Below are 25,646 nucleotides of genomic sequence, written 5' to 3'. Positions count from 1 at the left end.
CCACAACTGCACATTTTTTCATGTTTTTCAAACTTGCTGAAAATGCATCTATTTTTACTAGGAAATATCCAGGTGTCTGCCATTTTGGTTTCTGTCTTTACATGTTGCTTCCTATTTATTGGCATCCTGTTTCCCCAGGAAACGGTTTGGAATCGCTCTGCTCCACACCTCCAACAACTTGAGGAGAGCACAGCATAAAGGCTAGAAGTAAGACCTCTCTGTCTCTTGTCTTGAAAAGGTTCTCCTAGGTTGGTAAATTGCCTCGTACCAGTGCCTTACTCGCATGCTGCAAGTAAAGTTACGTGACTTGAAGCAAGCTGCTGCCAAACTGAGCACTGCCACTCTCAACTGAAGCAGTGCTGAAACTTCATTGGCACTGAGAGAAATAAAACCTTGCTCTGGACATCCTGTGTGGTAAATTATCAAGAAAAAAGAAATCAAGCCAAAAGCTAGTCAAAATGAGTTCCTCAATCACAGGTCATTTTTTTATCTCCTTATCTTTGCTTCAGCTTTCCATCTGAAAAGCGGAGATGAGATAGCCTCACCTCAGAGGCATATTATGAAAATTAATCCATTGATGTTTGTTAAACACTTTGATTGCCAGAGGAATGCTCACAATCACATTAATAATTCTGTACTCAGAGTAGGATTTGAATAGTAAGCAGTAAATCAGGCACAGAGCCTTGTAGGGAACAAGGAGGCAACAAAACATTCAACAGCTGCTCCTTAATTGAGCCCTGCTCATCCTATGTGCAGAACTAAGCAAGGGTACAAGAATGTGATCACATCCCCAGAGATCATATATAATGCACAAGTACTGAACCTCAAACTAAAATTGGATGAGCCCTTTTAAAAATATAGAAATAACAGATAAATTTTGGGCTGTGCAGCCCTAACATGTTTTTCAGCAAGTTTTTCTACAAGCCATGCCCAGCACAGGTGAGTATGTCATATATTATTTACACTTACTGTTTTGTGTACATACAGAAGGATGCAAGAAATCCAAACAGTCTTTCAACTCAGGGTATATAAATACACTTATTTGGAAGCCTGTGTATATTCCACTAAAAAAAGCACTGAAAATGATGGTTTTGCCTTGCAAAGCCAACAGATTCTTTAGTGGAAGGCTTACTGTGACACGGAATATGCTAACTTGAGATAAACAAACTGCAGAAACAAACTGAATCATCCCTTCTTCTAAAATTACCTGTTTTGCTGTTTCAATCAGAGAAGTCGCTTCAGTCTTCCCCACTTGTTGCACCATTTTGTAAAACAAACCATCTTGTTCTTGCAGCAAAATGTAAGGTTCACCGTATTCTTTCAGTCTTCCTGCATCTAAAACCTGTTAAATCAGCAGAAACCAACATATTAACATAAGAAATTCAAAACCAAATGTTAAGACACTACAAGCAAGAGGGGAATGTATGCACTTCAAGTGCTAAGATTTTGTATCCTGGAAGTGAAACACGTCTTCTTCAAACTAGCATAGCACTTTTTCAGTTTATAGACCTGTTGTACAATTTTAGAGTGCCCTACAGCCATTCCACCTATAGGAATCCAATGCAAAGTTATGCAGAATATGGAAATACAATGTTTGTGAAACTAAACAAAGCAGATTATAAGATTCATTGTGTAAGAAAGAAACAGAGGCCTAAAACGGGCTCTGAAGTAAACAGCTGTGGGTAAAAACCACGCAATAACCGCCAAGATGGTTAAGGGAGAATAAGTAGGTCTTTTGGATTAGAGGAGGTGAAGATGTAATTAAAGAAAATGAGGGTGTTGCTGAAAAGATAAACAGTTTCTTGCATCAGTTTCTACCAACTACGTATTAGAAAGACACTTACCCCTGAACCTACTCTTTCTACATAAAAAAAAACAAAAACAAAAAACAATGAGATGCCACCAGGACATAAGTACCCAAAAGAGAGGAAGGAAGAAGGAAAAAACAACAGAGAAATTAAAAAGGCATTAAGTCAGTAAGTAACAGAGAATATATACAGCCAAAAATATCAGAAAAACTTAAGAATAACCTGACTGAACTTCTAAGAAAAAATTCTCATACCAGTGACTCTATTTAAGGACTGCATGGTACCAAAACCTGCATTTCCATATTGCAAAGCCTTATGGAACTCATTCAGGGAACTTCTAGACTAGCATATGTATTTTGAGATAAGACAACAATTCAGGTAAAACAATCATTAAAATACAAGTAGAAGACACAGATCACAGGCAGAAATTGTTCTCCACAATTTTAGCAAAAGTGAACTGTACCTCACAAATCTGGTACAATTCTTAATGCACCACAAGAAAACTAAAGGAGAAATGGTTTATATGGATTTCCAGAAAGGTATCTGGTGTAACTAAATAGCTGTGCTACAAGGGACAAGAGTTTTTCAAGAACCTGGACAGAAAACAGAGATTAGAAATAAACAGTGCATTTTTCTTAATGGAAGGCTGAACAGGTAGGAACTGGTGGGAATCGCATCATTCTGGCATATGCTGTAGCTACATATGTGTTAGTCATCAGAAAAAGGCGTTATCAGAAAAGTGACAAACCTGCAAATGACACAAATATGAGTAGGTAAGTCTAGACCAGAGGAGATTCAGATACACCTAAATAGCCTAAGAAAATGAGAAACAATAGCAGGGGAAAGTCAACATTGACAAATGCAATGCACTCAAATACTTAACTGGCTTATAAATTAATGGTATTGACTCAAGAAAGAGATTTGGGTACCAGTCTACAAGTTCAATACTTTAGTCCATGTGTAGGAGTAGTAAAGTTAAAAAAAAAAAGAGAGAAAGAATTTATGTGAAAAAACAAAGTAGTTCAGAAAATATTTTTGTCCTTATATAAATAAAAAGCTGAATAAAAATGGCATGCTATTGAAAAAGATATTGCCACAACAGAGGGACTTCAAGGACTCATAACCCAAACCATAATTGTGGTGTACATAGTTGTAAGAAAAAAAAGAAAAAGAAAAAAAATCTAAAAACTGGAGCTGTTGATTTCAGGAAAGAAATTAATAAAAGGTATTATGGGGACAACTTCCAAAATAACAAAAATAGTTTGCAAACTTCTGTTTGAAAGAAGAAGCTCCAAAAAGCTTGGAGACAAATTCAAAGTCCTGTGAGGAAACTTTCCAACATGCACTTTGCCTGTGCAACTGCTTAAAGAAAAACTGCTTTATTATTAAAGGAAAATGCAAAAATGCTGATGGCCAAATGCTGATGGCCAAAGGCTTGGCAGACCTCCAGGCAGCCTGGACCCCCATTAATGACAAAACCCACAATGAAGTAGCACAGCCAAGCTGATCCCTTTGCCTGCACTGGTGTGAAAATTACACACTGCCAAGATCACCGCCGACTTGTTTGATACCAGGGACCCAACACCAGGGGAAAGGTGCCCACTCTTTTGCATCTGGTTCAATTGAGTATATGGCACTTCAATGGAAAATAACTCAGACAACAACAGCAGCGTAATTACACATAGTTTTATAAACTGTATGCACAGAAACCTAAAAAAAGTTATTTGCTATTTTCAGAAGCTTGTATTTTAGAGAACTCTGCTTATACTACTATTTTCCTCTGCCACCGATTTCCAATAACGTTTGATATACAGCTGAAGAAAGTGCTCATAGAAAAATTTTAAAATATTAGTAATGTTGCAGAGCATAATATATAGTCATTTAATATACAATGGATGCAGTATTCCATCTGCAAAGGTACACCTGCGCACATGTTGATTTTTCAGTGTACTTAGTCCTATCCCATTTGATCAGAGTATTTAAGGATTAATTACAAATACAGTTTTAACAGCAATCTTTTATATACTACAGTATGTCACAGCTAAAGACAGCTTCTTAAAAAATGTAAAAAAATTATTTAACAGATATAGTTCAACGTAACAATTAAATTGGGGTGCCACAATACAGGACATCTCTGGTGACTTGAATAAGTAAAGTTTTCCTCAGCATAGCACTAGATTATGTAACCACTCCTTTGGAAGGAAAGCAAAAAGTATGTTCATTAAATGTGTTTCTTACAAGTACATAACTACAGCAGAGAAATAGAGTTTTGTTAAAAAAATTATATCACTGAGGTATTTGAATTTTAACATTAATTTTGCAAATATCTGAAACAACCACAAACATGGACAATCTTTCTTCTCGAGAAAACCTGGGAGAGAAAACTTTTTCTGTCTGGAAAAATTCCACTCACATTTTAAACAAATCATTAATTTATTCACATCCTTATTTGGGGACCTAAAACAAACTTGTGTTATGAAAATAGAACAAACAAGTCATGTTACATTTTAAAAAATCTGAAATGAAAAATAAAGAATGAAACTGAACAGACATATCACTCCTACAAGTCAGCAATACTCTATAAAACCTATTCACCAAGGAAAAATGCTGTTTCTACTAACTGCTGTCATCTATGAGACAATGGAGAAAATTTAAGCTGATTTACTTGGTAGTTATACATTTATATATTTATACATTTATTAAGAAGTGCTAAGACAAAGAGATAGGTACTCTTCTTTGAAGAAATATGTGCTGATAAAATTTAAATAAATAAATAGGTACTTTGGCTAAGGTTTTGCATATTCTTACTCAATGACTCCAAGCCAAATTAAAATCATTAGGACTTCAAAAAGCCAGCTAATCATTCAGGAAAGGTGGAATTGGGTGTTTACCAGTCACATATTTTCTATCAACTTGCATGCAATGCTTATCACTGCACAAAGTAACCTAATCGAACTCAGATGCATTCCAAGGCAGTTGCACCAGTGGAACTTGATACAGAAAAGCCCGAGAAGCTTGTAGCTGGCAAAATTGGGTGAGCAGGGTGAATATGGAGGACACATGCAGGAGCACGTGACTCTGAATCAGGCTGGGATTTCATTATAGACTGTAACACAGATATTGATAGAGGGGGACAAATCATTCAACTTTTTAGCTCCTCGGTCTGACTCTGTAAAATAAACCAAATAAAGACTCACAATCATTCTGTGGGAGTTAACTGTCTGTGAAATACTTAAGACAGCCCAGAGTAAAATAAAAAGAAACACAAAAAAGCTATATAACCCCAAAGTAGTCATATGTAAATCAGGGCCAGATTCTCCACTGTCTTGCATTGGCAGCTTCGCCTGCACTGTTCTTACATTTGTAGTCACAGCCTTATGACTTCAACAGGATTTTCTCAGGTGGAAGAGTAACTCTGACAGTACAAAATTTACAAAATTGGCTGCTGATGATCGTGCAAAAGAAAGCATGCAGGAAAATTCTTATTCAAAGGAATTTACTCACATCCTTGTGTAAGGTGAAACTGATCTTTACTTATAGGTATCTAAATTATCCTTACTCAAGCAGCACTATTCAGACATCTTAAGTTCAAACAGGGCTCAAATGCTACATTCTTCTTCAGTAAGATCCTCTCATGCCACCCAATTCCACTCCGTCTAATGGTTCATCCTGATTGAATAGTCTGGGGCGATGGCTGCTCATCACAGCTATGATTTTTTGCAGAATGATAAGCATCATGTTGAGTAGAACACAACATAATTTTCAAAAGCACTTTGTTTTAGAGGCATAAAATAATATAGGAAGAATGAGATTAAAAATGTGGCAGGGAAGGACAGAGAAACAGAAAAGTAGTATTTGAATTGGATAATTTGCCAATTGCAATCACAAACGTGAAAATGGAGTATTAGCCATTTAAACGTGTTGTTTATATTAACTCCAGCTAGCACAAGACTATTTGACAATGCCACAAAAATGTTGTTGAACTAAATTTATATAAGATTTGCAACTAATTTAGACAACTAAAATACTTGTCTGTTCGGCCTCTTCTGTACCCTTACCAGGGTATCTATCTCCACTTTGCCTAGGTCCCCCACAAAGTACCCCAAACTTTGCAGTATTTCCATTTCATAGCCTCATAGTTTAATGTATTAACCATGACAAAAAAGCAAGGAAGACAAAAAGAAAAACATAAATTGGTGAAAAAGAAATAAGAGACCCATTTCACAAAGAGAAGAGAGAAAAATGACAATGAATGATGGGGATACTGCATCAAGATAGGCCACTTTTCCAGCAGAGACTAGGCAGCAGAACCAGGACAGCAGATTTTCTTCCTAATGATTCCTGCAACTCATCTGTATTGTTCTGTTGCACAGGACTTTGGAAAAGCAAACGTCAATTCTGTAAGTGAATTTAAAATCTTCTTTGTGGATTAATGTAAGTAAAAGAAGTGTCACTAGCCACAGAAAGAGAAAGAACATGGACCCTAAAAAACGCTGTAACAAATACCATGTAGTTATGGCTATCCATAGACAGAAAAAAAGAAAGTTCTAAATCCTGCATTTTCTAACTTTCAGCAACAAAAGCAGACAAACAAAGAGAACAATAGTTATAAAACACTCTGAGGAAAAAAAAGCAGTCCAAGGTTGGAAGTGTTCACCAACAGAGGAGGGGGGCATGGGAATTTATTTCAATTATTATTGAGGAATGACTAGTATTCCTATTCACGTTCATCTTCACCATAAAGCCAGAGGGGAAATGGGACATTTAAGAGTTGATCATAAATGTTTTTATTTCCTATTCAAAAGGAAAATAATTCAAGCAAATTATCTCCTAGGGAATACATCTGATTTAATTTAGACTTGGAGAAGACATCACCAAACAACAAAATTTTTATTAAAGTTCAAAACTCTGCTAGGAGTACAACTTTGAACAATGTTTTCCTCAGAGAGCATACATCAAGATGATCTTCAACAAAGTCCTGGGAAGAGGAGAATATTCAGGAGATGCTTCTGGTTACATCATATTATAAGAAATATATTTACTCGAGACAATACATAGCTTTGTGGGAAAGAGTCAACAGCCTGCACTCCAGTTGGCATTAAGTTCAGATGCAAGCATGTTCTGTCTCTTCCATCTCACCACGGTTTGTCAAAACAGATCAGAAACACGTACATACTTCTCTAAAGAATCATTTATAAATATCAACCTATCTAAACAGGTTTGCAAACATCGAAGAACATTGAGAAGCCTGCAAATATAACTCAGGAACTATTTAAAAGTGATTTTTTTTTTCTTTTTAAGGTCGTCGTCCTGTCCCTCTACGTTGTGTCCCGCACCCCCCCCCCCCCTTTTTTTTTTTTAATTTTTAGTGGTGAAGCTTTGTTTAGCTGTCTTTTGGGTTTTTTGTTTTTTTTATTTTCAGTCTTTAGGTTTCATCTAAGCATTCCCCAAGCTCCTTCAGGGTTCCTACACAAATTACCAGTAACTCCGGACAAATTTGGTGTCAGGTAATGTACAAAGCAGAGCACACTTGGGCATACACCTTCTTATAATCTGAATTATTATTTTCAGACTTTCCAAATATTTCACCTCAGCAGAGCTTAACTTTGCTGTAACAATGCCAAATCTGCCACTGGTCACTGGGATTTGACATGTACCCCCCCTGTCCACCTTCTCCTACTTCAAATAAAAGGTAACTTCAGACATTTTGTTTTGTAACCAGAAATAGTGGATTTCTTTAAACTGAAGTTATTCTTGAGCTATAATTTAGGGAAAACCAAGCATGTGATGCTGCCTAGTAAATTGATCCACATATGAGTTATCTTTACTTTTCTTGCAGAAGCTTAAAAATCTATACCTTGTTTTACTCCATCTGATGGCATGCCACTGTAAGCTAGCTAGAATGTTGTGGGAAAAAATATCAATTATGTATGCAATAATGAGTCTTATTCTACCGATAATCATTCAATATTAACTCCTTCTCTATCTTGGAGGAAAGAAGCCTGTTAACCAGTCACTGCAGATGCTTCTTGTATTGTTCAGTTTCCTCACCTCAAAACGTCTGGTATTCCAGTGCAAGTTCAACCTTTCCCTTACAGAGTATAAAGGGACCTCATGCCAGTTCTTCCCAACAGCTGTACATGCTGACAAAACACCCTTGGTCAATCAGTAATGACTGTTTCCACCACTGTAAAGCCACATTTCTCAACTGGGATTGCAGAATGGCTCAAATGTTGTCCTGAGGTGATAGAAGATATTACTTCAGTTTAAGAAATCTCACTCTTTAATAAGACTTTTGAGGGTCTCAGAAAGTTAGATAAGCTACAAGGACATTATACATTTCAAGAGGCTAAGGAATATTGTTGCAGATGACTCTGCATGTCTCTTGGTTTTATCAGTTTCTGATGACAATGAACTTGTGGCTCAGCTGCCCCTGCACACAGTTTTACCTTATCAGAAACTCTGCTCAAAGCATCGGCCACCAGCATGTGCTGTGCTAATTTACTTTTAAACAGTAATACAGTATTTCTGGGAGAGAAAAAAATAATTCTCTAAAGACGTGTTAGTATTTCTAGTATGGTCTGGATTCCATACCGTTGTCTTTAAAGAAACACTATCCAACTGTCCTTATACTGATGGAAACACATTCATACACAAATGTCTCACAGAATCAAGGTTCATCAGACATTGGCTTCACTTCCTGCAGTAATTCAAATCCAGATCTTTATTTGAATGCTCCCAGCTGAAGTACTGCCTCAATAATTAGTTGTTTTACTCAGGCAAAAGAAGAATCTGGCTGGGCAGCCCTCTTGAAGCGGGAGCAGCTTTTAAGACCTCAAAGATGTCAATGTTCTGACATGTAATGACTTAAAGCTGGCAAAGAGAATCAACAATCCTAGTATCTTTTCAAGCTCAGTGGGATTTTGACTCATTTCAGAGACAGCTGGGCCAGCTGTGATATTTACAACTGTCATAGACACTATCTCAGCTGATAACACTTGCTCTGATGCACGACCATGGAACATAGCTCAGTATTTTATGCAAAACCTGGGCTAAACACCAATATAGTATCTTCTCTTAATGGTAAAGATGTATAAACTACTCAGCTTTGAAAACTATGTTTCACTGTTGATATTTGTTGAACTCAATTATTAAATTCCAAGAAGGAACATGGAAGGATCTGGTTTTCCCTTGTGCGTCGCTAAACATCAACTCAGTTTCAGAAGATCTGGGAACAGTGAAAATTGCCTTTGTTCAGATTCAAAACAAAACTGATAATTTCTGAAAAATCACTTGTTAAATGCTCAGCTCTTGCAGAAACTTTGCAAGTCCTGAGTTACCAAATGAAAGGAGAAACCTAATGGTTCCCAGGGCCTTTGCTCTCCATCAGTAGGCCAGATGGGCTCCAATACAGTCAAGAGCCAAGTAGGTAGGTTGGGCATTCATCACACACAAGATCTGGTGGAACGGCTTAAAAACTCCAAAGAGTCTCTCTGAAATATTTCATCAGCTCTTATAGTTAAGTGATATTTCCTAATTTTTCACAATGGATTGTTTGGATCCTGAAAATCTAAACATCCAGACAATTCACCAGTCACAGAACACATGTATACAAGCAACGTTTTCACTGTGTACATACTGATACTGATACTGATCTCCAGGTATGCTGAGACCAAGTATTCTTTCACCTCTCCTCTGCAAAGCATCTCACCTATCACCATTATTTTCCATCTTCTGCTACATGCAGGTCTCCTTCTGTGACTATCCTTCGTATTCTTATCTTCACATTTCTTTACCCAAGACTTTGGTCCCATAGCACAGATGGGATTTTTCTTACGTTGAATAAAAAATAATGTTTAGTTCTAATACTCCCTAGCCCACATTTTCAAGACAAAGGCTTAGTCAAAAAAAGACTTTTATTAGTGTTTGTTCCTTCTGAGTAATGACAGCAGGTGCAGAAATAGGAATGTAGCAACTTTACTGTGGATTACTGGATTCAGATCCACAACATACTTTAAGGTTTCTATAAGAATTAGGTGCCTAGTTTCAAAAACTGGGCTTTCATTACCTCATTAAGCTCCCATTGCATTCTTTTAACAGAATAAACTTCAATAGCACAAGTATAATACGCAATAATATCTCACCACATTCCAGATACTGGGCTAATATAAGGTCAAAACCTTTTCCACTCTGTATTACAGAACAAAACCCCCAAACAAACAAAAAACCCCCACCTAATACTCATTTTATACCCTTGCAGTTCTCCTACTTCAGAATTTTGAACAACTGAACAACAGCTCTGAATGTTGCTGTAATTACTTCTGTTTTTTCACAAAGTTTCTTGTTTTGCCATCTCAGGCTCCACAAAAATTTATGGTCTTGCCAACTGGCCTCTCTTAGACATCTTATGCACTTTGAGGGCCTGTATCTAACAGCAGGTTCCATCAATGAAACAGTCCTACATGTACCTGCTTAAGGTGAGAGTCAACACTAATGGCAACACACCCAGTCTTCACAAAGAACTGTTCTACAACTGGGACTGAACATTTCTTTATCTTGTGACTCACGGATAAACTGAATGTCTAAGATTTCCTGTAACACACATTTGTTTTCCAGCAGTGATATTTATATAAGTGGCACAAAAGCCACCAAAATAAGAGCCAACAGACCGCAGCTTTTATGGCATTAACTCAGTAATACTAATTCAAGTGTACCACCACTACCTTTCCCACATTCTCTACACCTCCATCTGAAGCTGGACCACTGCCGTGAAGGCTCACATGAAGGTATCAGTAGAGCAGCTGCGGCTCCTCCACTCCTTCAAGAACTCTGCTTCTCACTGGGATTCAGACTCCCTCATGCTTATTCTCCCTTTAGCTCCATGATTGCATTTCTGGCAGCACAATGCTTCACAAGGCAGGGTGGAGACTGGCCTTAACCTGACTGCCCTGTGTATGCTGGTGGGTATGGCATCTTCCCGGGAATGGGGAGCAACGCATCCGGACCCGAGACAGAGGACAATGTACAGCACTGATCTGTGCACTTCCTGGAAGAATGTTGTCATCATCCCCATGCTAAGGAAGGGCAGCACTGCCATTACTATCGTGTTTGCTTAGGTCTCTATTAACGCTATTGCTTCACCTCCAACTGGATGGATGAAGGATACTAATGTGCAGTACTGGGTCAGATACCAGATCTCCAGAGCAAGACAAGCACTCAGACCTTGTCTACTGCATAGCATTTTCTGTCTAGCTGTAGGTGACTGCCCTTTCACCATGCAAACTGCCTGGACCTCTCTCTAGAGCCTCCCCTTTGCTCTCAAGACGTTTACACCTACTCTTGGTGGACTGATTGCCCTGCTGAGGTTACATATACATGAAAAATGGTGCCTGATTTATGACGCCCAGATGTTCCACCATGGTAAATGTAACATCAGAAAAATGAGAACAACTGAATGAGGGAGGCTTACCGGAAAGATGTGGGAAGCAATTTTCTATTGACCAAAAAAAAACAACTCAAGTCTGGCTGTGAAGTACATTGTATTGTTACCCTGAATATTAGTCATTTCAGAATGTAACCACAACAGGTTTTCCCATAAATAAATCAAATCTCTTCCCATGCTTCTCTTCATCAAAACCTTCCAATTTGAATGACAGTTTTTAATTACTAGATCAAGTTCTGCTTGCATAAAGAGTTTCCATTTCAAAGAAGTGTTGCACTGATATGGAAAGTCTCTGTGGAGAAACATCCTTGTCATTGGAAAATGCACAAGTTTTGACGGCTCTGTGGCTTTCCTATAGAGAGACCATGGCATAGCATATAGAGCAAACAACCGCATCAGGCTCTTGCCAGATGCATATACTTATTTTGCTACTGATCCACCATGTCCCTGGGTGAGTCTTCATTTCTGTATGTTTCCGTTCTCCCTTCTGTAAAAACACACTTTCTAAAATTTATTTCTCGACCTGGAGAAGGAAGCAGAGAGGAGCGGGAGGAATGGGTGATGGGGATTTTATGAGATCTTATTCGAAGTCTTGGGAGTGGTGCCTCTTGGCTGCCCCAGGCTGCTCCTGGCTGTAGATGCAATTTACGTAAAAGGTCCTTGCCCTCTAAGATGAAGACAGGACAGGGAAGCAGCTGTTCTGCTGGTGGGGAAGCTGTGTGGAACGAGGGTGCCAGTGGAGCAAGCCTGAGCTGAGCTTCTACCAGGATTTGCCATCACAGAATAGGCAACTACAGCATTTATCTCATCCTCCCCTTCTGCCAGGGAACAGGGTGGCTGCCTGTGCCAAAGAGCCAAAACGGGTACTGCTAGCACCTGATGGGAGGAATTACAACTTGGGTTCTCAAACTAATTGAAGAAAAAGGAATGAAAAAGTGTCCTATGAGACTCTGGAGCAACACAGAGGGAAGGAGAAAAAAAAAAAGTCTGAAAACCGCTGGATTATAATTTTATGGCAGTATTATTTGATGGTCTGACTTAACAAGTCTTTCCAACTTTGGTTCCAAAGATTGTATGGATACTTCCCTATCTCACCCAGGTGTTTGAAGTTTAATTAATTAATGTTTGTAAAGAGCGTTACAATTTCCAGATGAAAGGTCCTATGCAAGTGCAATGTAGCATTACTCATTGAGGTGATTGGGTTAGAGAGTATCACGTTACACAATACAGCTCTTCCCTCAATGATTTTAAGTGTTTGAAGTTCTGATAAAATGTGTTTATCAGTAAGACAGATATAATGGAAATACTCTTAAGGCGTGACCTGGATTATGAAACCAGAGGTATGGTTTTGGGAATGGAACAAACGAGAATTAAAACAACTCCTGAGGCCAGATTTGTCTACAGTTCTATAAAATGTATTCTGTTCTTCCTTTTTTTCCTCTTCCAGTAGGCTTTCCTTCTCTTCTAAAATAGAACCGGTTATTATGATGGGTGTGAGCAGACATGCAACAGTTCACGTTCAGTTCCTATTTCCATACTCATCCAACTTGACATTTTCTCAAGACTTTCTTAAAATTATTTCCTGTTTGGGTTTTTTTTGTTTTTTTTTTTAAATGTTTGGATTAATGCTAAAGGTGAACATTTTCTTTTTGGGAAGTTCTGCTTTAAACAGCAATTAAATTGAATTAAATCAAAAGCTTGTGGACAACACCGAACTGGAGAATACGCTTAAGACAGGGCTGACATTCAAAACTCTTTAGATCTAGACAGGCTAAAGGAAGAGGTCAGCATGAATTTCATGACACTCAACAATGACAGATGCAAAGCCCTGAATCTGGAATGGAATAACCCCCTGCATCAGTACCAGTTGGGGAGTAACTGCCTGGGCATCAGCTGTGCTGAAAAGGAGGTGTTCAGTAAGCGAAACAGGAGTCAAGCAGTGGACCACGGGTATCAACAGGAGAGCAGATCAAGGGAATTGCTTTATTCAGCGCTCATCAGATCAGATCTGGAATACAGTGACCAGTTTTGACCCCTCAGTACCAGAAAGATGAAGGTAAATTGGAGCAAGTTTGAAATATGGTCACCAGAGCGGTCAGTGGACTGCAGTGTTTGACCTGTGAGGAGAGGCTGACTGGAGCAGGGCTTGTTCACCCTGGAGAGCAGATGACTTCAGGGGACGTAACAGCGATCTTCCCATACCTACAAGGAAGTTACTGAGAAGGCAGAAGCAGGCTCTTTAGTGAGATACACATTAGGAAAACAAGAAACAATTGCCATAAACTGAAGGGAGGCTTCCACCAGATATAAGGAAAAGAAGACTTCATGGCAGATAATCAAGCATTGCGGCAGGTTGCCCAGAGAGACTGTGGAAACCCCATCTTTCAAAGTTTCCAAGACCCAACTAGAAACAGCCCCGAGCAAGCCGATCTGAAATTAGTGCTGACCCTGCTCTGAGCAGAGGTTAGACCAGAGACCTCCTGAGGTTCCTTTCAATCTGATTCAATGGGAAGGGAGGCAAACCCTACCTTATGTTCAGGCTGCGTACACTTGTTCAGGAATGGGCTTGGACTTCTGTGATTAAGAGTGCTGAACATGTTTGCTCAAAATTTGTTTGCAAAATAACTTCACTCATTATTTGTGAAAAGACAATTGTTAATATTCCAACTGCCGGGTTCCACCTTTGTTGTTCTCTCATTTTCTAACAAGCTTACCATGATAGCAAACAACAGAGATCTGGGATGGCTTATGAATGGAGACCTTACTCCATCTAAAGGTCTCCATTAAAGAAGAAACAAAACCAGGGTTTTAAATCATACCAAGTAATGGATATTCTTTTTCCTTGCATTTTTGACACATACTTTTCTTATTCTTCCAAAATTCTGCTATAATTCCACTAGGAGTTACATGCCTGAGCAAACCAAGTTATTAAAAGTGTAACAAAAGCACACCTGCCATAACTCTGATCATTCTAAATATGCGATCATATTTCTGATTTGTACAGAAACAGAATCAACAACCGAATAAGGATCTCAAGAAAACAGGTTTGTTAAGGGGTCACATGTCAGTTTCCTCCTTTTTTTTTGTTATATGCTTCTGACCTTCCTCTCTCCCCCCCAAATCACAGAAATCTGTAAGATCAAAATGGAGCAACGTAAAAAGATGAAAAATATTTCAGAGTTACTAATGACTGTAGAATCAAAGGCACATCTTCTTGCAAATCTGTTCCTTAAGACTCTAAAGAGGTCAAAGGCATTCACAAAAGACTATTAGACAATATATAAACATAAATGGACTTTTAGGAAACTAGAAATCTTAACAGTGGCTAAACTGAAACAACAAGGTTAAGAATACTGTACAGACCCTAGAAATGCAGTAGAGTAGCTATACAGTTGGTAATAATACTGAGCAGTTTGGGGAGAAGGGTGATTTCTGTTCTTTGAATGATTTTTGGCAAAAAAAAGTAAAGTAAAACATCCAGTTTTCATTACAACTGCATGATATTAAAGGTAAAACTAAGAAAATATCTTCATGGAAAGAGCATTCTGTGCATAACATGTTAATGGCTGTTAATGAACCAAAACCCACAGAAATCCCTTTGGACAGCTAACAAATACACACAGCTATTAATTAGGTCACAGTTGTTTCCTCACAAATCTTTTGTTCACTTTAGTTGTAGAAAACACCAACATATCCATTAGACCTGTGGGGAAGTATTCACCAGTGAAGAAAATATTTATTTATTATATGTTAAATGCTTGCAATTATATGACTACTTATGGCAGTTCTGCTGGTTTCTCTTTTTGTAAGTAAACTATAATTACTCAGGTCACAATCTATTCTACTCCTCAGAACACCACTCACCCTAGTAGATCCAACTGTTTTATTTTGTGTACTTCAGGCAACCATTGTAATTCCATTACAGATTTTAAAATGTTTTGAACATCTAGTAAAAAAAAATACGGAAAGAATTAACATTCTTCACTTTCACAAAATGAAAGTTGAAGAAAGTATGTCTTTATGGTACGACTGAGGTGAAAGGTAATTTCTTCTTGAAGCCCAGATAAATTTGAGTTCCACTTACAACATGGTCTGCCCACTACATCAGTTCCTTCATTAACTGGCTGTGAAGAAAATGTTTGCAAAGGGCTCCTGTTTCTACTGCAGAAAATTGCAAAACCGAAGGCTGCACATCATTTCAAGGACACAAACCAGCCCAATTTTCTGAAAGCCCAAAGACTACCATTGCCTTTATGAAAACAACCAGCAAGTATTTCCTAATTTCTATGTGTGTGCAATGCACTGTGGGGCAGACAAGATGGCAGAATGGGTACTTCACAGTGGCAGAGTATATCACTGCTCTTTTGGAACAAAAATGGCAGAGGCTGCTGGATTGGTAGTGCTTCATCTTTTCTGTTTGAACCTTGCTTTGGATAGCTGGTCATGTTCATTATCTTGCCTGTCTAGTTCCACTTCTCCCACCACCACCCTTGCCCCACAGCAGCTGCTGCCTCCTTACCTCCATGTCTCTACCCCAGAACCTCTACCGCTTCCTCCTCACACATCCCAGACTGGTAACTACTGTCACTGCCTCCCTCAGCCCACCAAGACTGAATTAATAAACCTGACTGAATCCATCTGACTCTAGCCAGAGCCTCTCGGGTGTGTCTTCACAGGCTCCTAGTGCTGGCAGAGTTTATTTGCTCAGGTCTGCTGCTGTGCCTCACCTGCAATGAGTTCATGCCTCACAGGCTGGAAACCGCAGGGCCAGACAATGTAAGAAGTCTTTTCAGGTCATTACTTCTACAGTTTTTTGAGTTGCCAATCACAGTAACTAGGATAACTAAGTTAACTAGGATAAGTCTACAGTATGACTTAAATCTTTGTCCATTTTTGGATCAAAATTAAGAAAAGCAAGCTAACAGCCTTATTCTTCTTAAGGGAAAAAAAAAAAAAAAAGGGTGAAGAATTTTAAGCGGTTATGTCTTACCATAATCCTATCACTGTCGATAATGGTGTTCAAGCGGTGTGCAATGGTCAACACTGTGCAGTGAGCAAACTTTTCACGGATCGTCTTTTGAATGAATTCATCCGTTCTGAAACACAGCAAGAGCAATGCAGACAAAAATAAGATGTTTGCACAGATAACTGAATGGCAGGCAGGTTTTATGACTTCATCAAACATGATTGTACAGCAGGAAATATGCTTATGAAGTCATTACAGTGCTTCTTCCTCTCGTTATATTAGATAACTTGGAGGCATATCATGAAACATACTCCAAAATCTCTTCTCTAATACCTGAGGAGGAAAGAGTTTCTTCCTGAAAGCAGAGCACAGGTTTCATTTCAGGAGACTAATTTCTCAGGCTTTGATTAGAGAATGGGGAAAATTCTGCCGAGTCAAATATTCCTACAGATTTCTACACCATTAAAAAAATCAATGCTATTTTCTTTCAGGCTTTAGTATGTGCAAACAGTGAATAAAAGTTGATGAAGTAAATACCCTTCATTGTAAGTAAAGTGAAGAATGAACACAAGACAGTCTATAACTAAGCGGGCTGGTTTTGCTTGGGATAGAGTTAATTTTCCTCACAGTAGCTAGCATGGGGCTATGCTTTGGATTTGTGCTGGAAACAGTGCTGATAGCACAGGGATGTTTTTGTTACTGCCGAGCGGTGCCGACACAGAGCCAGGGCCTTTTCTGCTCCTCACCGCACCCCACCAGCGAGCAGGCTGGGGGGCCATAAGAAGCTGGGAGGGGGCACAGCCAGGACAGCTGGCCCCAGCTGACCAAAGGGACATCCCATACCATGTGGTGTCATGCTCAGCGTATACAGCTGGGGGAAGGAGGAAGGGGGGATGTTCAGAGTGATGGCGTTTGTCTTCCTGAGTAACCGTAACGCATGATGGAGCCCTGCTGTCCTGGGGGTGGCTGCCGATGGGAAGTAGTGAATGAATACCTCTGTTGTGATTTGCTTCTGTGCATGGCTTTTGCTTTACTTATTAAACTGTCTTCATCTCAACCCATGAGTTTTCTCACTTTTACTCTTCTGATTCTCTCCCCCATCCCACCCAGGTTGGGGGGAATGAGCGAGTGGCTTTTTTAGTTGCTGGGCGGGGTCAAACCACAACACTAAGGTTCTTGACTTCAACTGCAAAAGGGGATTAAATAAAGGAGGTGGTTGGTAAACTAAAACTAGGACTGGAGTAGGTCAAGAACTTGAATACAGGAAAAATAAAACTTGGCACATTCCATAAACTAAAAGCACAACCCAAGGAAAGGGATAAAAGCTTTCAAGTTAACAGCCTCGACCTACCATATGAACTAACCACCTAAGAAGAGGACATCAGGAGGACACGTAAGACTTGTAAAGAATGAAAACTTAAGAGCACAGATACTAGAGTACAGGGCTGAAGTGGTAACTGTTACATATAAGGCTAAGAACTGTGAAGAGGAAATGCAATTATACTGTAAGATACCTTAGATGCTAAGATGTTCTTTAGATGTATAAACAAGCAGTAAGGCAAAAGAGATGCAATACTCATAAAACTAGAGATTATTCAAGTAACTAACTGTACAAGTGAAGCATTGACACCGCCTAACTTAGGGCATACCAGTGAGGCTAAAATGTGAAAATCTATACAGTCCTCTCTTGAGTCAATGAAAGGGGAAAGGCATGGCTAGAAGGTGAATCGGAGCACTAAATCAGGCAGCCATCAGGTGATGAATGGCCTCTAGAGGCACCTGACAGTCCACATTGCACAGGAAGCCTTGGCTCCCAACCTGGGCTCAAAGCCAGGCCATCAGAATACTCACATATGGCCCATCAACTTTCAAAAAAAGCTATGAGCGGCAACAATGGAGAATAAGGTAAAGGTACAGAAACTAAAATTCTCATCCAAGAGGGAAGGAAGACACAAAGAACTCAAAATATACTGTGGTTAGTTGGACCAAGGAAGTTCCAGCCTGGAAGTCAGGCACTTGAAAGCACATGTCTCATTTCCAGGATTTCTATTAAAATATGAAATTGAACTTTCATATATGACTGGAGAATAATAAATGCTGTAGATAAATCTAAAACAAGACAAAGGAGATATCTGGATAAACTGGTATATTTAGGCAGCCGTGCTGGCTTCAATCAGTTGCTTGCAAAGGCTTAATTCTTCAAATTGTTAAAAGTAACTGGAAAATCAAATCAAATACACCAAAGATTCATGCAACATGCCTTCCTCTTACAAATTATTATTTTTTAGACGGAAGTAGTACTCTACATTGAATCTTTCTGCACATGATAAATATTTGGTATCACTTCATAAGTTAAGCAAAAAGAATTGTTCTGATGCCACCATGTTAGGAGGCACTAACAATAAGTAGTCAAAGACAACTTTGGAAGAACAGGATGACTTAGACGAACGGAGTAACAATTAAGTTTCCACTGTAGAAAGAACAAGCTCATGCTCTGAAGGACTGAACATAATTTCTGTTACAAACTCAGTTTAAGCAATCGGCACGACAAAGGAATAGACAGATCCTTGCTGATGACAGGACAAATCATCAGAGAGAAGGAAGACACACACACACAGAATTAAGTAAGAGTTCCCATGCATGCTGTCATCTTCATGCGGGGACAGAAACATTTAAGCTCTGTCATAAGCTTAAGAGAATTGGGTTCTGGGCTGCAGTCTGAGAAGGCTTAGTCCTCCTGCTCCTACTTCCTAAAAGAAGCAAAAGAACGTAGTGGGAAGCAGGTGTTTCTTAACTTCTCCTTTTGAACCAAGGCCAGTACTCAGTCAGGGAAAGAGAAGGGATGAGAAATCAGGACAGAGCCAGACTCTAGCTCTGTGTTAACAGTCTCCTTAAGAAAAGGAAGTTGTTCATCATTAATGTCCCACATCATAGCAGTATCAGTGCTTTCACCCCAGTATTAATGCATGTATCTTTTTGTGCTGTCTTCTCAGCAACACCTCAACGACCTGAGTACTCTTACTGTCAAAAGAAAAAAATCAGGGCCATACATGAAAACATTCAGTAGGGAAGAGACTTACACAGACAGCAGGATGTGTTCTCTGCAATGGTTAGAATAGCAAAACAGAAACAAAAGATTCAGTATTCCCTAGAATTAAAGAAAAACGTTTTCTTTCCTTATAGTCAAGCTCAAGGTGATGTTTCCTGCAGAGCTACTATGGAGCACAGAGGATCACAGCTTGCTCAGGAATTTTGAAAACAACTTTTTAAAGGGTTCCAAATGACTTGGAACTCTCAGGTTATTCTTACTGTTATCAGAGGAGAATGCCTCATCCTTGAACATCCCTGTTCTCTGCAATCATTTATTGTAACTTTATTATGTGCATTCCTTATAGCACCACCTCTTCCTACATTTACAGTAAAAATTGCTTCCCATTCTTAAATAGATGCTATCAAACTACTATCAAAAAGGTATTCCTTGAATATAAACTCATCTTTAATAAGAAACTGCTAGCCATATTGTGGGTGTGACAAATATCCTAAAATGAGACTACAAAGTAATCAGAAACAGACCTAATAGCTCCATCTTCAAATATCACAGTATGAAATCTCAATCAGATCCTCTCTAAGGTTAAGGGTAGATCTTGGGAGTATAGTTTTTGGGGTGGCAGGCAGAAGTACCATCAGTAACCTCCAGGAGACTCTCAGGGAGAAGACTGGAAAGGAAAGAAAATCTAAAAGACTGAGAAAAGGTTCTGTGTACAGAATTACATGCTGACAGAGTGCAGAGACTATACTGCATGTCAATTAGAGTTGTCTACCCGCTAGGAAACTGCCAAAGGAAGCAGCATTTCTGTCCTTTTTCAGTGCATAAATGGTCATTTTGTGGCACCTACCCACACTGAGAAAGTGGCAAGGCAAGTGCAAAGTGATTCTATCACCCACCTCCGTGAATCAAACCCCATCATCCTTCAGGCACATTAGAAACCAACCTGATGCAACATGAATATCAAAACCAGGTCTGCTGGATGACAAGAACTCAACCCTAATCTGATTATATGAAAATGGGAACCACAATACTCCCTATTGCAAGGAACAGTACAATAAGAAAGCACAAAATGGTGCTGTCCCACTGGCACCATGGTTTGAGGATCTAACACCAAGTTTCACAGCAACCCAAGATCTGGTGTAACCTGAATTAGTTGACTGTAAAAAGAAAACTATCTAAAGACCAAGAATAAATATGACTTGAATAAGAAGCAACCAAGCTGCTGAAAGGAACACTGGATAAATCATTATCTTCAGTCTAATGTCCTCCTGGGATTGTTCTGGAAGCGTATCTCACACTACACAATTCCTGAGTGGTTTTAGATAATTTCTCCAAAAGAGAAACAGTTAAGAGATAGCAGTTAGATGTGATGAAAGGTTAAACCTTACAAGGTTAAACTGGCTAATGAACTGAACTATGTGCAATGGCTGATTTTACCAGACTTCATGAACAACCAATGTAAAAACGTGGCAGTGGACTGGTTCCAAAAAGTTTTGTCCTCTATAAGCAGTAAAAATACGAGTTAACGCATAATACTGTAGTGAACGCACAAAAAGCTTGGTAAATTCAACACAGTATTTAAAAAAAAGTCACAGTTACTAAGGATTTTGTTTCAATGTATCACAGAAGTGACTACAGAAAGATCTTCAGCTCTTCTGCTTGATTTCATACAACATTCCAGAATGGTTCAACTGCTTTAAAATGACCTCATTCTTCAGGATGAGAATGCTGGCTTCAGGACCAAGAAGATAAGATCAAATTAAATGTCTGTCAGTCATCACGTAAAACATACAAGTAGTCTGACTTAGGGCAACCTTCTTTACGGCAAGCTCCTCCTTGTCCTCGCAACAGTGCTGACACCCCTGCAGCATGCAGAGCAGCTGGCAGCTACAAGGAGCAAGGGGGAAAATCAGGGTACATATGAGAGCTGGAAGATGTAAGGAGGGAGAAGGATGGACTCTCCATTCCTTCCTTTCACTCCTTTGCTCAGCTTCGCTCAGTAGCAGACAAGAATGGCCTAGCTGAGATGGAGAAACACAGTGGGGAGTCCTTCAGCCCTGAGGAAGGTACACCGCACACCTCTCACCTTGCTGTCACATCCACTGCCTCATACCACCTCATTCCTCTCTCTCCCCCTCTCATCCCCAAACCCTGCCTTCTCATATTTGCTTCCAGGTTGAACTGGAGAAGGGACACAGTTGCAGCAGTGGTTGAGGCAAAGAGATCAAGAGCCAGAAAACAAAAAAAGTAATAACATCTCCAGAGCTGGCGGCAGCTCCCCATGGTTTCCTATCCCAGGTGCTTGATACAAGGTGTGCTTGCCACCAGGCTAGACAAGGGTGCCAGGTATGGGGGTTGTGCTTCAGAAGAGGAGGAGGCTTTCCTTACATGCCAAAAATGCCTCCCTAACTGCTCAGTTAAGCAACCCACATCAGCATTTCCTGATGAGTGTCCTATCAGATTGCACAGCTGAAAAATACTTGGCTCTAGTTATAGCAACACATTAAGGAAAAGGCAATAATGACTGTTGAATTCAAAGAAGAAGTTCCAAGTTATTATTTGTATTGTTATGCCTTGAGTTGATACAAACAAACATTTACCTTATTATAATATATATTGCAGCACACATTAATCAAGATCAATTAAATGGATAGTGCAAGTTGAGAACACACACATGTGAGATGCCAAAATAGGGAGGATGAGTAAGATGGTATTAAATTTCCACAGCTATGATTAATCACAGTTAATCTATCAGAGCTCAGCCAAAAATAAACTAATAGCCAAAAAAGAAAAGAAAAAAGAAAAAAAGAAAAAAAAAGAAAAAAAAGAGAACCTCTGGGAAAGGAATCCACTTCTCTAAAGGTTTTAGAAATACACTGTCAGCTGAACTGCAAAGCTACCCTAGTGGCACCACTTCTCCCCCAAGAAGATGTTATAAAAATGAGTCACGCCCAGATGACATACAAAATCCTTAATGCATCTGTTTGAGGGACTTGCTGTGTTATTGTCCTCTTTGGACTTCGAGTTCTCCCTCAAGCCATAGTTTGTTGGAACTATATATTCAGCCCAGACTAATTGATGCAGTACGTTTGCAGTATTGTTTCCAAAATATTTCCACCAGCGTTTCAAATGTTTCAAAAATTAACAGTGGGGGTACTTAGCTATTGGAACAATTTAACAAGGGTTGTCATTGAATTTTTTTTTTTTCTATTGAGGTTGGATGTTCTTCTAGAAGTACGCTCTAGTTCAAACAGGAATGAATTCAGGAAAGTTCTGCTGGCCTGAGTTATACAAGACAAAATAATGAATGATAAAGAGTCCCTCCTGCAGCTTCAAACATCTCCAAATACATTTTGCAATTCCTGTGGTGTTTAGGACAGCTTACCTTCCCACCCACCCTATTTTATCTGTAACTTATTACACCGACATCTGAGCCATCTGAAGGGATAGCATCTCATAACCAGGAGTATCCGGTTTTGCTTCTAGCCATTTTTCACCTTTCTAGTTTTGGGGCTTTTAGTGGGGCACATAATTAAGTAATTAATTAATTATTTCCAAGAGACTTTTCTTCCAGAAATCAACAGATCTCAACTTGTGTCATGGCTATTCTGACGTTACTATGTGCATTTCCAAGGAGGTTCTTGTCTTCTTGTCTATGGCTGCAGGACAAATAAACTTTGAATATTAATTTCCCTGCTCTATGGAATGCACTGAAATTAGGGATATTTTCAGCGTTTAGTTTATATCATCTGCTCTGTAGCCAAAGCTCAACCACCCCATTTTGAATAGACAATTACGTTGCTATCATTAAAAACATAAAATAGCAATACAAACTACAAGAAATACAAAGTATTTAAGTTCATCTCTACAGTACAGATGATCATATTAGAAGAAAAAACATCTCATCTTAATATGACAGGTTTTGTTTTTACCTTGGGTCCACATTTGCTGTTGCTTCATCAATGATAAGGATCCGATTTTTTTTTAGAACCGCTCTGGCAAGACACACCAGCTGTCTCTGACCAACACTAAAATTAGACCCAGATTCTGCCAGCTGCGTCTCCATTTTATTAGGCAGATCTTCCACAACCTCCTTCAGTTGCACCTGTTGACATGTCAACATATTGTAGGATGAGTAACTCTCTTTCAAATCAGCTATTGTGTGTCTGATGACACAACAATAAGTATGCAAGGTTTACCTTTTATATTCTGACACAAAATGAGTAAGTGCCAAGTCGGATTACACAGTGTGTCAGTTATTAGAATTCTAAAAACATTAAAGCACATTGTTAAGAATCTATTAATGTTCATTAAAACTAAGATACGAATCAAAATGTAACCAAAGCATCATCCCAAAGGGTAATTTTTTCATAAAAGACTTATATAAAAATATATGTCTACACACACATGCACAAACACACATATAAAAGCATGCACACAACAGTCCTCTTTTTTCAACAGCTATGTCCTTATCAAAGCTGATGAAAAACATCTAAAACCCAATGCACACTAGCACTAAAGTGTTATTTGGGTTGTAAATACCAGATGAACGTTATTAGATTTAGTAAGTCACCTCTTCCAAGACATTCCACAGCTCTTCATCGGTGTATTCATTGAAAGGATCCAAGTTTTTCCTCATAGTTCCAGTGAATAAAACAGGCTCCTAAAACCCAGTAAAATTAGCATTCCATTATAAACACAGGTTTTATATTGCCATAGGTAATTTAATAATAATCAGAACTAACCTATATCAACAATAGCACAGAAATATCCAACAACAAGCTACCTTTTATGAAATGCAAAGGAGTATTTCACAATTGCCTACTGAAAGGGGGGGCAGGAAAGGCAAGTGTTCATCCAGTCTGTATGAAGATAATTTACTAAACAGGACAGGTCTGTTTGCAAATTGCTGTACACAGTTATGTCAGTACTCGAACGGGCATTTACATGCCACTGTTTTGATGCCACAAGCTATATATATACACTTAAATGAAATCACTGCTATACTCCTGGTATTGTTAATGAAAACCAGCAACTACCACTTCCAATGAGCTCACACTCCTAAATTACGTTTGGACAGTTTTGAAAATGTGTTTTTGAAGTACATAAACCAGAGAAGAATCAAAGAGCACACAATGCCTTTCTGGTTTTCCTTCTCTGTTTGATTGTTGTTTTTTCTCCCCATTTCATACCGTAGGAGCTTGTAATTTCACCACCAGAGCTTAAGAGGAACAATTTTCACCATTTCAACACAATGTTTAAACCTACAAACATAGAAGTGAATCTATACTGCCACAGCATCAAAGCAAACTTACAACTGGAGCACTGCTGGGCAAAGCTCTAACTCAAAATACACCAGGGAGTCAAATCAGTACCTTCTCCCATCTAGGTACCAGTGTGGGTTTACCTGTCGTCGAAGCAAGTTTTGTTCTACTTCAGTTCCCAGTCAGACCAATAACAGATCATTAATCAAATTGGCATAAATCAATTTTCACTGGAAAATGTAGTGTTTGAGAAGTGGGAAGACTACTTTTAGTCCACAGCTCCTTAAGCAACAGATCAGTACTCACTAATGTGAACTGCCAGACCTGAGAGTCATGCACTGACACGACTTTAGGGCTTACTCCTCTTAATACCACACATAAAGACAACAACAACAAGTCAAAAGCTGTAACAGTGCTAATCACAAATGGAGACCATACATGATGTTGCCAGTCTTCTTTAAATTGGAGAAATCTTATGCAGAACGTTTTCTTTTTTTCTCCCCTAGGAAATAAAGTCTAACTCGCATCAGATAACTTCAGCTTACTCTGAGATTAACCTCTGCCGTGACTTATGCCCCATCTAACCCTAGTGATGCCCAGCTCCAAAGGGCTGCAGCAAATCAGAACAGAATTTAGACCTTCACCTTTTATGTGCCTTCATTTCTGAACTACTCTAAGTGGTATAAAAGGATTAACAAAGACAGAACGTGCCACAAGCAATGTAAAAGAATGTATGCGTTTCTTGACATAACATGCCAATTATTTGAAACTATCTGCTGTATTGGCAACATGTTACTAAAAACCTGCTGAATGAACAAAAGCAGTTAAAAAACAGTAACAGGTTAAAGAACATTTTTCTTTCAAAACCACCTAGAAAGTAATTTGTTTAACAATACATATTTTAATACACGTTTTGGTGTGTTTTGAAGGTATTGTTACGTTTATTTTCCTTTTCAATCCATTTTTATAGGTTGGCAAAATAAGAGGCTGAATATATAAAGTGTTCGTAACTATTATAAAAGACCTAACTACAGACACGTACTGCAACAGAAGATAAGGATATTTTTTAATTATCATTTCTGACACAGATTATTATTTAAAATAGTCTGGTTTATGA

The 25,646-nt window shown here is 38.8% G+C and overlaps 1 protein-coding gene across 1 annotated transcript in view; it reads right to left on the bottom strand.

The window, feature by feature from the left end:
• The window catches only part of ABCC4 (ATP binding cassette subfamily C member 4), a 160,066-nt gene that overhangs the window by 8,083 nt on the left and 126,337 nt on the right, over nt 1-25,646 (bottom strand). The window contains exons 27-30 of the mRNA XM_055801977.1: nt 23,839-23,928; nt 23,198-23,370; nt 16,241-16,346; nt 1,208-1,342 (exon numbers count right to left, since the gene is read on the bottom strand). Coding sequence (XP_055657952.1) covers nt 1,208-1,342; nt 16,241-16,346; nt 23,198-23,370; nt 23,839-23,928 — 504 coding nt within the window. The remainder of the gene's footprint in view (nt 1-1,207; nt 1,343-16,240; nt 16,347-23,197; nt 23,371-23,838; nt 23,929-25,646) is intronic.

Source organism: Falco peregrinus, chromosome 4 (genome assembly GCF_023634155.1).
Source record: "Falco peregrinus isolate bFalPer1 chromosome 4, bFalPer1.pri, whole genome shotgun sequence".
Classification (NCBI taxonomy): Eukaryota; Metazoa; Chordata; class Aves; order Falconiformes; family Falconidae; genus Falco; species Falco peregrinus.
The sequence above is the reverse complement of the archived record's forward strand: the minus strand, read 5'-3'. Positions and strand labels throughout refer to the sequence as shown.